Source organism: Lycorma delicatula, chromosome 2 (genome assembly GCF_047948215.1).
Source record: "Lycorma delicatula isolate Av1 chromosome 2, ASM4794821v1, whole genome shotgun sequence".
NCBI classification, from domain to species: Eukaryota; Metazoa; Arthropoda; class Insecta; order Hemiptera; family Fulgoridae; genus Lycorma; species Lycorma delicatula.
Window position 1 is genome coordinate 152,632,443 of NC_134456.1, and position 13,289 is coordinate 152,645,731.

Consider the following 13,289-nt stretch of genomic DNA (forward strand, 5'->3'; position numbering starts at 1 on the left):
AATGAAAATGTTATTTATTGAAACAAAAAAGAAATTCAGATGATATATGCAGCCTAAAGTTATAATATCCTATACAAACTTTTTTAAGTTGACATGATCTGCATTCATATTAATGTAAAGCATTTGGGCTCAATCACTGCCTCTAGTCTTTATGGATTTTTATTATATTATTATTGTTAAAATAAACGTACCATTGATTCCAGCTGATGTGATTATTCAACTTTACAAATGGGTCAGATTGAAAGTTAAAAATATTTATTTATTTTTTACTGGATTTGAGATAACAGTATTAAAATTTAAAATAATTGAATATATAGTTCAAAAGTAATATTTTCTTAGCAAAAAATAGTCATCAATTGAGCTTGTATATTAAATGAAGGAAAAATACGAAGAGTTTTTTTATACATTAATCAAACTTTAATAATAGAGCAAGTTGATTAGAAAATGTATTTTCAGTTCATAATATACAGGTAGGTGTCTTTAGATACCTTACAGATCAGTTTGATTTTTCATCATCAGCTTTTTTGAGGGATATTTGTTTCTCTGTTGAGGTCTAGTTATTCTAGGAGTATTTGATATTTAGCAATAATAATGAAATAGCTGGTTGAATTTTCTTTTGACTTCTGTTGGATAAAGCTAGGATTCAGTGGTACCTTACTTAAAAAATTATTTGTAAATGATTTTCAAACTAAAATCATATCCTTTTACAGGATATGTATTTTAGATGGTTTGATTTTTTTAATGTCTGTTTCTTAAATGTAATGTATGTAATGTTAGTCAATGAGAAATAATATTTCACTGTATTTTTCTGTTAATTTTGATTAAACAATTTTTTTGTAAACGTTTTTAATTTTAATTATAATGTTTTGTACCGATTGAATGTTGCAAGTTATAATTTTTTCTTTTTATATAGAAATATTTTTTTCTGTTTTAAAATACATAACTTATTTAAACAAAAAATGATAACTTTAATTAAATCTTGAATCCTGTAAATTATATGTGGGTACTTAATTGTACAAATTTTTATTTTGTATTATGAATTATTGAGCTGATACATTTTGTCATCAGTTGTGGGCCATTTGTAAATCTATGTATAAACATTATTGCATAGATGCAGTTGTATGTGCCATTGTATCATTTTTTATGTACTAAATATATGATGTATATATACAGCTTTGTTTTTTCTTTTTTTACTATTATATGTACATCTTTTTGATAGAGGTATAGTATTCTATTAGTGAGTGCAGTAAAAAAAAAATCTATTCATTCTTAATATCCTGGAATTCTTTTTTGGACTTGGTATAACATTTCAATACTAAGCACTGAGCATAATAACAATAAAAGAGAAGTGTTCTCAAGTTGTCTATGTATAAAATTTAACTTTTCATTTAAAAACTTTTCCACATAAATTGTGTCTTAAAAACTTACAACAGGACTATCAGTGGAACTTGCCTTACTAAAAAAAAACGTCATCAGTATTGGTCCATTTGTAGAAGCATAAATCTTGAATTTATGTAAATAGGACAAAATAATCATGTAAGTTGAATTGAATGAAAGCTTTCATTTTGCTTGAAGTGTTACAAATTTATTTCATCGATACTACATAAAATGCATACAGGTGTTAAAGGTTATCATATGTGTGAAAATGTATTTGAAAGAGTTTAGTTAGCTCATAAAGACATGTTCTGTATTGGTGAAATTTTATGCTAGGTGCAGAATTTGGGTCTTTCAACTCTACATAGTAGTACCTAAATTGGTCAGCAGATAGTGTTTATTTATGACTTCATTTTTACCATTATGTTAACCTTGCTGTGTAGTGTTACAACATAACAGTTGTACAGTTCAGATTTGTATTATAAGAGAAGTAATAAAACTATTAATTGTGTACAAGTAATTAGCATCTCTCCTTAAATATTTAGCAAATTTAGAAAGTGCCAGTGAGTAGACTCAGTGATTAAACTCACTTTATGATGGTTTAATAATGTACAGTTCATTTTTTGTACTGAAAGGAGTAATAATATCTGGTATTAACAGTGATCATGAAAGAATGGTAGGGTTTAAGGCATGAGTTAAATAATAACAAAAATACTTAAAACAGTTTATTTATCAAATTCTCCTTAAATAGTTTTGTTACATAAATAATAAACTTCAAGGGTCGTGTCTGCCCTTTGTCTCTTGGAAAATGCCCAATCAGTATTAAGTTTCTGCTCATACATGATATAATATATTTTTATTATGGTTGTAATTGCTTTTTTTTTTTAAGTGATTCAAGTTTTGCAATTTTTGTAAGCAAACAACATTTTTAATGTATTCTCACAAGAAAAAACAGATTTCAGTTTAGACTTTGTGGAAACCAGTGTGTATAATAAGGTCTTCTTGGTCTATCCATCTGTCTGCAAATTTTTCTTTCAGTCTGGCTAACAAATGCATTAAAGTATGGGTTTGCATTAATTTGTTGGAAATAAATTCAATGTGCATTTTTAAATTCATCTGGTTGAAGTAAGTGATAGTCATTTAGCACATCAGTGTAAAGATTTCCATTAATAGTCTTTTCATAAAATAAAAAAGGCTCAATTAAATTATCTTTCGTTAAATCACACCAAACATTGTCACATGCTTCCACAGAAATTGCATATTGGTTTTCGGATTCCCATATTCATGAATTGTGTCTATTCATACCTTAAGGTGAAGAGTATTTTCATGTATAAAGATTACATTGTTCAATAAAATGGCTATTTTTTGAATTTCTAACTTAAAATTTTGATTAGTGACGGATTTCTTAGGACTTCTGATTGCAGATTGTTAATTTGTTTGACTTTTCTTCTGATTATGATCTTTCAGGCAATTTCTCTTTGAAAAACAGATCCAGTTTCTTTCAATTGAGTGAACAAGTGTCAGATATTATTTTTGTGTGATGGCTCCTTTTGATATGTATGTAGAAATGCACATTAAACTAAAATTATCGACTTCAGTGCAATAAAACAGACCGCTATTTCTTCTGCGGATGCGGTATGAGGTTGCTCATTTTCATGGGGGTGCATTGTCCTTGGAGATTACTGATTTCCAAGACAGGCTGCAGAGATTCGGCCTGGTGGACTCAGAAATGTGTCCGCAATGTGGGCAATTGGACAATATACATCATGTTCTGTATGTTTGTTTCAAATACATGTTGATACGCATGGAGACTATCTGTTGGGTCAGCGTTAGATCTCTGTGTCAATTGGCGAAACCAGGCCGAATGGATAATAATTGAGAATTTCATACACTATTTGGCAAAAGAAAGGATTTCGGAGGGGATTTAGGGTGCCGTCTCCTTTTGTTTGTTTTGTAGTTGATAAGTTTTTGTTGGTTTGTTTTTTGCAGTTTCATTGTTTTTGTTTTATTATTTAACTCACCTCTTTTACCTTCGGGCAGGTAATGGATTTCAGTTCCTTTTTCTTATTTTGTTTACTCTGTCTTGTTTGAGACTAAATTTGAACCGGGCTAACAAATGCATTGTAACCCCACGCTTCAATGCATTTGTTAGCTCGGCTGAAAGAAAAATTTGCGAACAGATGGCTAGATCAAGACATTTATTTAAAATACAACTAAAAGATCATTTTATTCAAACAAGCATATATACATAACCTAAAAGTTCCTAATGATAAGTCTAGGATTAGAAAACATACGTAAGACCTAGATTGAAATATAATTTTCTTTAATACGTAAAATAATTTTAACATAATTTATAATTATTTACTGTTCTCAAAAAATTAAATTAAAAATTATTGAATTGAAATTTTTTAATTTTCACCTTGCAAGGCCATACGTTATTTAAGTTCCTTGTGAAAATGCATAGCCACATAAACCAGTCCAATAATAAACGGCCATCATAAAAGAATGATGGTCATATAAGATTACACTTCATACATATGATCCTCATTTATCCTCTGAAGTAGTAATACCTTACGGTGGTTCTGGAGGCTAAAAAAATGAGGCATTAGGTCATTTTGAGAAATTATGTTGGTGGTTACTGAACGCTTTCATTTGAAGTTTGTGTAACAGCCATTTTAACCACTGCAACAGTCTGTATTGTTGAGGAGATGTGTTTCTTTGTTTACTATACTTTCTGTTCATCCGTAGGGGAAAACATCCATCAAATTTTGGGAAATGTTCAATACCGCAAATTAAACAAAAATGTTTATAAGAACAAACATTCTACCTTGCTTCGTTCTCCGGCTATCTGCCATTTTGTGTTTTTACAATAAAAATTCTTATCTCTAGAACCGATGTAGATTCTTTTGAACCAAATTTGCTATACCTGTTTAAATAAACTGTGAAAATCTATTTTGAAAATTTTCCTTGTCAAATTTCAAAATGACATTTCATTTGTATAAATATGATTTCAAATAACCGAGTTATATTAGGAAATGTCTTTTAAGTATTTTGTACCTGTTTTCATTCTTCCATTTATTTGAAAATAATTCTTATCTTATTGTAATTCTTTACTTGTGATTAATTATTTTAATATAAAATAAAAAACTGAAACAAAAATTATTACTTAAAAGTTTTAATATTTCGTTTACTTTTTCTTTTACGTATAACTATAAAACAGAATTTTTCCATCCAATTAATTATATTTTAAAGAACAAACAACAAGAACTGTTTAATCTAATAATTGTTGGATTAAGAAGTATTTTTGTACATTTGTTCTAATTTACAGTACAATCAAGATTCATTTCCAAACATCGGTTTAGCCGTTTGCTCAAAGATAACTTCATTCATTTAAAAATACTACGAATTTATATAATTAGCTTTCAAGTGGGGCTTCCATAAACTAAGGACTTCAAATAATCGCACGAAAAAATGCTTAAAGGATGAGATCCGGGAATCGTGCTGACCATACTACTGATCTACAACGAATTTTCCCCGTAGGGGGTGGTGTGGCGACCGGTAACGTCACAAGGTGGGTGTCTTCCCCCTACGGGGTTGCGATGTGCTAAGCGGAAATCATGGCTAAACTATGTCGAGACCATTTCTCGGACAACTCCGTAATCGGTTATTTGGTTAAAAGTAAGGGACATGTATGAATCAGGACAATCTCCATCGCCTATTAGATGAGAAAGCAACGGCATCCTCGTTACCGCGCTTGGTTATTCGTTTAGGTCAGTTTCATTATCATTATCCTTCCGTCCTGAGTTTATAAGGTATAAGTTGCAGGTAGAAAGTGTGGCTTTTACTATTGGAGATTCGCAAAATGAATTAACATTCTCTTTTCTTTTGATAAACTAAGGGACACGTTGAAAAATTCCCGTGAAACTCCCCCTGGAAATTATATCGGGTTCAGTATGTTATCTCACCTCCCGAATAGTTCACTACGACATCTTTTGTCTACAATAAAATATTCTCTGACCAGGTGTTTCCAGATTCCTGTTCAGAAGCATTGGTCGTCCCATAGTGAAACTTGTTAAAGACAAATCATGTCCTTCCAGTTATCGTCCTATATCCTTGATCAGTACTCTGTGCAAGTTGATGGAAAGTATGATAAACCGTCGTTTAGTGTGGTACTTCGAGAAAATTGCCCCCGAACAATGCTGTTTCCGCCAAGGTAGATCGGCTATCCATTATGTATTGCCCTGGAATCTGTTATTCAAAACGACTTCCTATTTCGCCAACGGCTGGTTGCGGTATTTTTTTTTTATGAAAAAGGCATACGACATAGCTTGGAGAAGAGTAATCCTAAATAAACTCCATGAATGGGGTATACAAGGAAATTTCCTTGCATTTATCAGGGGTCCTAAGCAGACGATCCGTTCGAGTTAGAACGACGATATCCGAAAGTTTCACACTAGAAAACAAAATACCACAGGAAAGTGTCCTAAGTGTTACCTTATTTGCTTTAGCCATAAATAGTATAACAAACTGCCGTGAAAACCCGTTAAGTGTTCTTTATTAATTGATGATTTCTCAGTTTACGTAACAACTAGAACTTCAGCGACTAGTGAGAGGCTGTTCTAAATTATAACCCGTTTATAATCGTAGTGTAAAACAACTGGATTCACGTCTCAGGAGAAAACGAAATGTATCTGCTTTTCACGCTTGAGGGAAGATACTAACCCTCAAGTGTTTTTACATGGTGAACCAGTTGAAGCATGCACACGGGTTAGATGTTTAGGAATGTGGTTTGACCAACGACTAATGTGGATAACATTTAAATGAGCTGAAGGTAAAATGTTAAAAAATTTTGGAAATGCTGAGAGTTTTATCCAATACTCGATGGGCAACTGATCGAGTATGCATGTTGCGCTTCTACCGAGTTGTAATCAGTTCCCGCTTGGAGTACAGCTATGTGGCTTATTCATCCGCTCGGTCACCGTTCTTAGAATGCTAGATGCTAGATTTCGTTCAAGCCTTGTGGTAAGTGTACTGGTGGAAAGTGGTGAGCCATCCCTATCAAATAGACGGAATCAAATGATCTCCACTTACATAGATCGTATTAAAGCGCAAAGAAATCATTCAAACTTTGATGCAGTGCTCTCCAGTCAACATCTGATTGGATACCAAGAACAGCCAAGATCTACTGCTCCACTAGGCATCAGAGCTCACCACCTTTTTTCAGCTCTAAATATACAATTACCTCCAGTCCTTACTGTTACTCCATGTTATTACTCCTAGCCCACCGGGTTGGGCTAGTGGTTAAATCGTATCGCAAATCAGCTGATTTTGAAGTCGAATGTTTAAGGTTCAAATCCTAGTAAAGACAGTTACTTTTATGCGGGTTTGAATACTAGATCGTGGATGCCGGTGTTCTTTGGTGGCTGGGTTTCAATTAACCACACATCTCAGAAATCCTGAGACTGCAGAAGACTACATTTCATTTACTTTCCTACATACGATCTTCTGAAGTAATACGTTACGGTGGTCCGGAGGCTAAACAGAAAAAGTAAGTGATGTTATTCCTCCCCTTAGCGGACTTCTCTCGTTAATTACTACTTTGAACACAAATCCGGTTATTCTGCGAAACAAATTTTATAGTATTATAAAATAATATAATAGCCTTAATCCTGATGCTACAATTTATACGAACGAAGAGCTCTAAAAACTTTAACTCTGTGGGTTGTGCTTTTGTGGTTGACAGCAGAAATAATGTTTGGTTTTCCCAGCATCGCCAGTATTTTCATCACCGAGCTGTTTGCTATTAATAAGGCCTTAAATATAATTAGCCCAACATTTCGGCATGTACTTATTTGCTCTGATCTCATGAGTGCCTTACAGGCAATCAGTGACGTGTACTCCAGACACCCTGTTGACTGTGAGATTCAGCGTTTTATTTTGCAAACGAATCACAGTAATACAACTGTGAGTTTCTGCTGGATTCCCAGCCATATTGGTATTTCAGGAAATGAGTGCGCTGATAGTGCGGCAAAGGAGGCTTGTATCCAGTCTCTTTTCACCAATTGCGTCGCTTCTAACGATCTTATCTGTTTCTGGAAGAGGATGGTTCATGATGACTAGCAAAGTGAATGGATTACTGTGAACATAAACTTCATTCAATTAAGATCAGTATGTCACCGTGAGCTCCTCATGCAGAAATAACCTCCGAGAGAAGGTTAAATTCTGCCGTTTGCGAAGGGCACACTAGGCTCACTCATGGTTATCTGTTGTTCACCTGCTTGATCAGTAAAAAGATGTTTGAAAAATAAGACACCCGAAGAATTTTCCTTAAAAACCATAAAAAAAGCCGTACGTGCGGGAAACTATCTTTCAGTAAGATTCTTTGAAGATAATGTGAATACAACTTATTTTATAAGAATATTCCAAATAGAACTTTTAGAAATGCATTGCGCAACTTATAAATTTCTAACTCTACTTTACGGTTCTCTTTTTACCACTTCTAATATTCTTTCTTCTACATGAACTGTACTCACAGTAATAGGTCTTTTAACTCTTTCTTTATACTTTATAATTTCAAGATTTTTATCAATTTTAGCAAAAAAATCTTCCTGTCGGGAGCGTTTAGTTAGGAAACCTTTCTGTGCATAGCCGTTCAGTTTCACGTGAATTTCGATCGGTTTAACCATAAAGTACGTGAGAAATAAGCAACTATTTTAAACACAATCCTACTTTACCAGAGGAAATGAAATATTTGAGAGATTTTTTGTAATATAACTGGGTTGTTGGAAGTCATATTTATAGAAATGAAGGTATCATATGTTCATAAAAATATGCTTAATATCTTTGATATAAACCAAAATTTAAAAAAAACAACATACAATTATTTAGATATTAACAATTTAAATATTTGAATGTCCACAATTTTGAAATTTGAGAAGGAAATATTTCAAAATTCATTTTCTGTGTATTATAATGTGTCAGTTGAATATGTGTACTAAATTTGATCGAAATATCTGATTCTATTCAAGAGATATGAATTTTTGATGGAAAAAAACATTAAGTGGTGGATAACCGGAAACAAAAGTGAGATGAACATTTATTCATATAAATATTTTTGTTTACTTTGAAGTATTAAATCGTTTTTTAAAGTCTCTATTTTCTTGTTTAGCCTCCGGAACCAGTGTAAGGTATTACTTCAGAGGAAGAATGACGATGATACATATGAATATAAATGAAGCCTTGCACAGTCTCAGGTCGATAATTCCTGAGATGTGTGCATTATCCGTTACAGCGTAGAAGATCCGATGACAACGCGTGTCCATATTGTGGAGAGATTGACGATGCGAAGCGCGTAGTATTCCGTTGCCTTAGATGGGTGACTCTAAGGAACAACTGTAGGCATTTGGGCCCATTAAAACCGGGTAACATAGTATTAAAGGTGCTACGTGATGAAGAGACTTGGAACGCCATATTCAGACTGGTTAGCTCATTATCCGCAACAAGGGGTTAGAGGCGAGGACAGATTAGCTTGCGTCACGACCTAGATATACAAGAGCCTCAAACAGCAGCCTGAAAGCGAGGGAGGATGGACAGCTTCCTGCGGAGCCGTAATTCGTCCGCGCTTACGTGGATGGGCTACGGTGATGATGCACGATGACTCCTGAACCCCTGAGCTCAAAGGCACCTCCCGGGGCTGCGTAAAGTTTAACTGCTGGTCCGGCCCCGGGAATAGAGGACCGGTGAGACAGGAGGTTTAGTCGGTAGGGCGCAGGCGTACATAGCACTCTTAATAACATCTTACGGAACCTGTTAGCGAGCCCGACACTTCGCCCGTAAATGGGGTCCTCCGAATCATCGATAACAAAAAAATAAAAACAAAAAACCACCAAAGAACACCGGTATCCACGATCTAGTATTCAAATCGGTATAAAAGTAACTGCCTTTGCTAGGATTTGAACCTTAAAAATCACGACTTCGAAATCAGCTGATTTGCGATGACAAGTTTAACCAAGACCAACCCGGTGGGTATTTTTCAAAGTCCGGAATCCTATTTAATGGACACTACATAAAATCATAGAAAAATCTTAATTATTAATTTACTAATTATCAGTTTATATGACATATTTTTATAAGCAGACAATAATCTGACAGCCCATTTCATATCCTGAAAATTGGTTTTGAATCTCTAAAAGAGTTTTCCAAAATATAGTTATAGCTCTCAGACGATAGTAAATAAATATTTTATTCTGATCGGTAATAATAATACCATTTCGTAGTACACATTAGGAATAATGTGTAGATTTACATACTACTGTACAAATAAGAAAAAGGATTTGGCTGAATAAATCAACGGAATCCGTGGTAAAACGTTGGTAAACGCAACATTACAGACTATACAGCTAATTGTACAATAAAAATAATGAACGTGATTTAAGTTCAAATTAATATATAAATACACGAAATAGTAATTCAAGTAAAAAGGTGAAGATACAAAGTATATAAAATAACTATCAAACAATTCACAATTCAGTAGGTATTGCAGGAATTTTTGCGCGGACGTTGAAACGAGATCTAGAAAATATAATTAAAAAAAAATTTTATTTAAAAAATTGTATTTTAAATAAACTGGTGGGAAGATTTTTTTAAACAATTAGGTAATTTATTAAAGAATTATAACGGAAGCATTATAAGGCCTTTTTTATAGTCGAAATACTGTGTTGAGTTACACGAAAATAGTCTGTAGTCTGTTTTAGAGAAATTGATATTGTTATTTTTTAAGAATAAGTGATTATACTTTTCATAAAAAGTCTTACATTTATAAATGTAAACATAAGGATAAATATTTTTAATTTTCTAAATATCGATAACAAATTTACCATTTAATTAAAAAGAAATTGTAATGTATGTATTAATACGACCGGCTTAAAAGGACAATAAATGCAAATAGTTTTATGAACGGTGTTTATAATATTAGTGCGGTAAAAAACCGTACAGGATAGTTTATCTTCTTTGAACTCGTATTTGTAGAACCCGAGTTGTATTGGTAATGTAATCTTTAAACTGAGCCAGTGTGCATTTCCCTCTCTATTAGAGGATTATACGTAAAGTTAGAGAGGGAACAATTACCAGTTTATTATAGTCGAGCGGAAATCAAGCTAAATGGGCAGAGAGGAGAGCGTAATGTTTTTTAAGTGGGGGGAGGGGAAGTCTTCATTCTAGTGGTGCACCCTCGGCTGCAGTGACCGTGTGGGCTGTGTCGGGCGGGATGTTCATCTGAACCTTTCTATAATAGTAAGTCTGTTACAGCCGTACTAAAAAAATATATTTATTTTAATTTATTATTTATTAGTTTTGTTGATTTATTATCATCTTTAACGTTATAATTTTAAGTGCTCTATGTTCGTCGCGTAGTTTTTATTACCAATTACTGGTTTGAAAGATATATATGAGTGCGTAAGTAACTTAATTGTATTGTAATGTGCGTTCTTTGCGGGAATTTTTAATTTTTTTTTACTAATTCACGCATATATCTTTCTTTTTATCAGTAACATTTTATATTTTTACTTGCTTTTCTTTAACACAGTTTCTTTCATGTTTGTCCTCAAATCTTGGATCCTTAATTTAACATTCTTCCTTTCATTGACGACTGATGAAATTTTGCATAGTTACTAAGGTCAGGTGACAATACAATTTTCCACCATTACTTTTGCAAACATCCCCCGGTACGGAGATAAATTTGTAAAATGTATATAAGCGACAAAAAAAGTTTTGTTAATTTACAATTGTGTTTCAATAATCAAAAACTTCACTATTTCGTTACTTTGTCTAGTAAATGTTTGATTGAAAATTTGTTTGATTTTTATGAATATATTATAAATTTCAATATATGATGTTATCTTTTGAAATTAAAATTAAACTCGTGCAATATATGATAATAATTTGATTAAAGTATGACTAAAAAGTATAAAGCAAATTTTTAAAAATTAAAAAAATTGTAATACTCGTATTATATATATCTCAGTAATAGTGATAGGTTTCAAAAACGAAAAATTATTTAAATAAGGGAGTAATTTATTTATTTTAGATCGCAATATAAATATATTTATATAAATCAAATCACGAATTATGTAAGTACGCTGTTTCATAAATATAACAAAAGGACCTGCTCCAAAATTTACATCGAAGCATCAACAGAAACCATGCAGATCTTAATCTGAACTATAACATAAAATACAAAATTGAAAATTAATAAATAAAAAAGAAAAGTGATTGTGGTACAGATATTATTATTATATAAAATAATATATATTCAACTATGCGAAGATTAAAATAAACAAATAAAATTTGTATAAAATAACTTCAAAAGCTATTAATTAATATATTTTTTTTGTAATGTGTACGTTGCAATTTGTTGAATTAATGTATCCATTGTCTAGCATTCAAATCCGTATAAAAGCAACTAGGATTTGAACCTGAACCTTCGACTTCGAAACTCAACTGTTAAACAACTGATTTGCGACGATGAGTTAACCGCTTGACCAGCACGATGTCCTTAATAAATATTTGAGTATATTTTTTAAGTATATATTAATGGAGTATGCACAAAATTTAGATTTATCTTATTAGTATTATTTAAAAACTCATCAACAGAGTAATATTGTTTCTATAAAAGGAAATCCTTAAATTTAATTTTAAATAGATTGGTAGGCAAATTCTTTTAAATCGTTAGGTAAATTATTTAATATAAAACAAATGAGTATTGTTATATTTCAAGGATGACTAGACAATTTTTTTCCAAAAAAATTAATAATTTATATTAAATGTTATTTAAAATTACAGGTGATTTCTATTTTTTCGATTTTTACCAGCTAAAGGACCCCGTACCAACTTTCATTTAGTTCTAATATAAAAATAAAAATAAGAATCAACTATACCAACAATTTTTGAAAGTTTGAAAAATTTAACTTTCTCTGATTTTTCTCTTAATATTTTTTCTAAGTGTTTTTTCCTCTTTATTGTATCAATTTTGCCTCTCCTTTTCTTTGAAGGAATTTTTTCCCGCTATCTTTTCATATTGTTACTTTTCTCAATTTTTAATATCTTCTGCGATCGCTTTTTTTGAGGTTTCTCTAAACCATTTTAGTTCCATTTTTTTATTTTGAAGTGGTCGAATAAATTTTTGTTAATCTATGAAAACGCTTAAATATTTTTCAACTGCTAAACAAAGAAAAATGAAATATAGCAAATGCTTCTACAACGAAATAACTAATTACTTTTCCGTATGAGACCATTACATCCCAAATACCCATGAGGGCAACACTACAATTTTAAATGGAAAGAGTCGGGTTGTATTCATAATTTTAAAGAGCATTGATGCTCTTTTGATGATGGGTTTTGATGCAGAAAAACTTCGGATAATGGCAACCAAAAAAGCGACGATTTAATGCTTTTGAGAACTAGTTTCAAAAGCGGCCTACAGTATATTTTATATAATTACTCAACAGTAGAACATTAAAAAAAATAACATTTATCAAACGCTCTTACCTTGATAAAATTATTTATTTTTCGGTATGAAACGACTACTTAGGGGCGTAATGTAAGCCACTTTAAAATTATCTATGACAAATATTAAATGTCTACCATTTTAATTAAGGTCGCCGAAGCCCGAAGTTTTTACGGCTAAGATTTTTTAATGTCTTTTAAAATGGTGTGTCACAAACTTACCCTTTGCATTTAAAACCTTTGAATTGCCCTTAAGGAGGATATTTCGAACTGATCAGTTGCCATCAAATAAGGGAACTAGATCTAATTTACTGCTGCTGCGATCAACAAATTTTGCGGTATGCTTACTGCTAAATCCTCATTCATTTCCGATATACGAGGCATTTACAGTCACTTATAGACAAAGTGTGGAC

The 13,289-nt window shown here is 32.0% G+C and overlaps 1 protein-coding gene across 5 annotated transcripts in view; it reads left to right on the forward strand.

Moving 5' to 3' along the window:
• The first annotated feature begins 10,577 nt into the window (after positions 1 to 10,577).
• LOC142319328 (uncharacterized) overlaps positions 10,578 to 13,289 on the forward strand; it is a 62,351-nt gene continuing 59,639 nt past the window's right edge. For 2 of the 5 annotated variants that reach the window (XM_075356499.1, XM_075356494.1), the window contains exon 1: positions 10,583 to 10,665. Coding sequence is in view for 1 of the 5 variants with exons in the window: in XM_075356496.1 (XP_075212611.1) it covers positions 10,820 to 10,827 (8 nt within the window). In the remaining 4 variants the exon portion in view is untranslated. Of the gene's footprint in view, positions 10,666 to 10,709; positions 10,828 to 13,289 lie in introns of those variants that run through there. The other 3 variants (XM_075356498.1, XM_075356495.1, XM_075356496.1) reach the window with 3 other exon arrangements.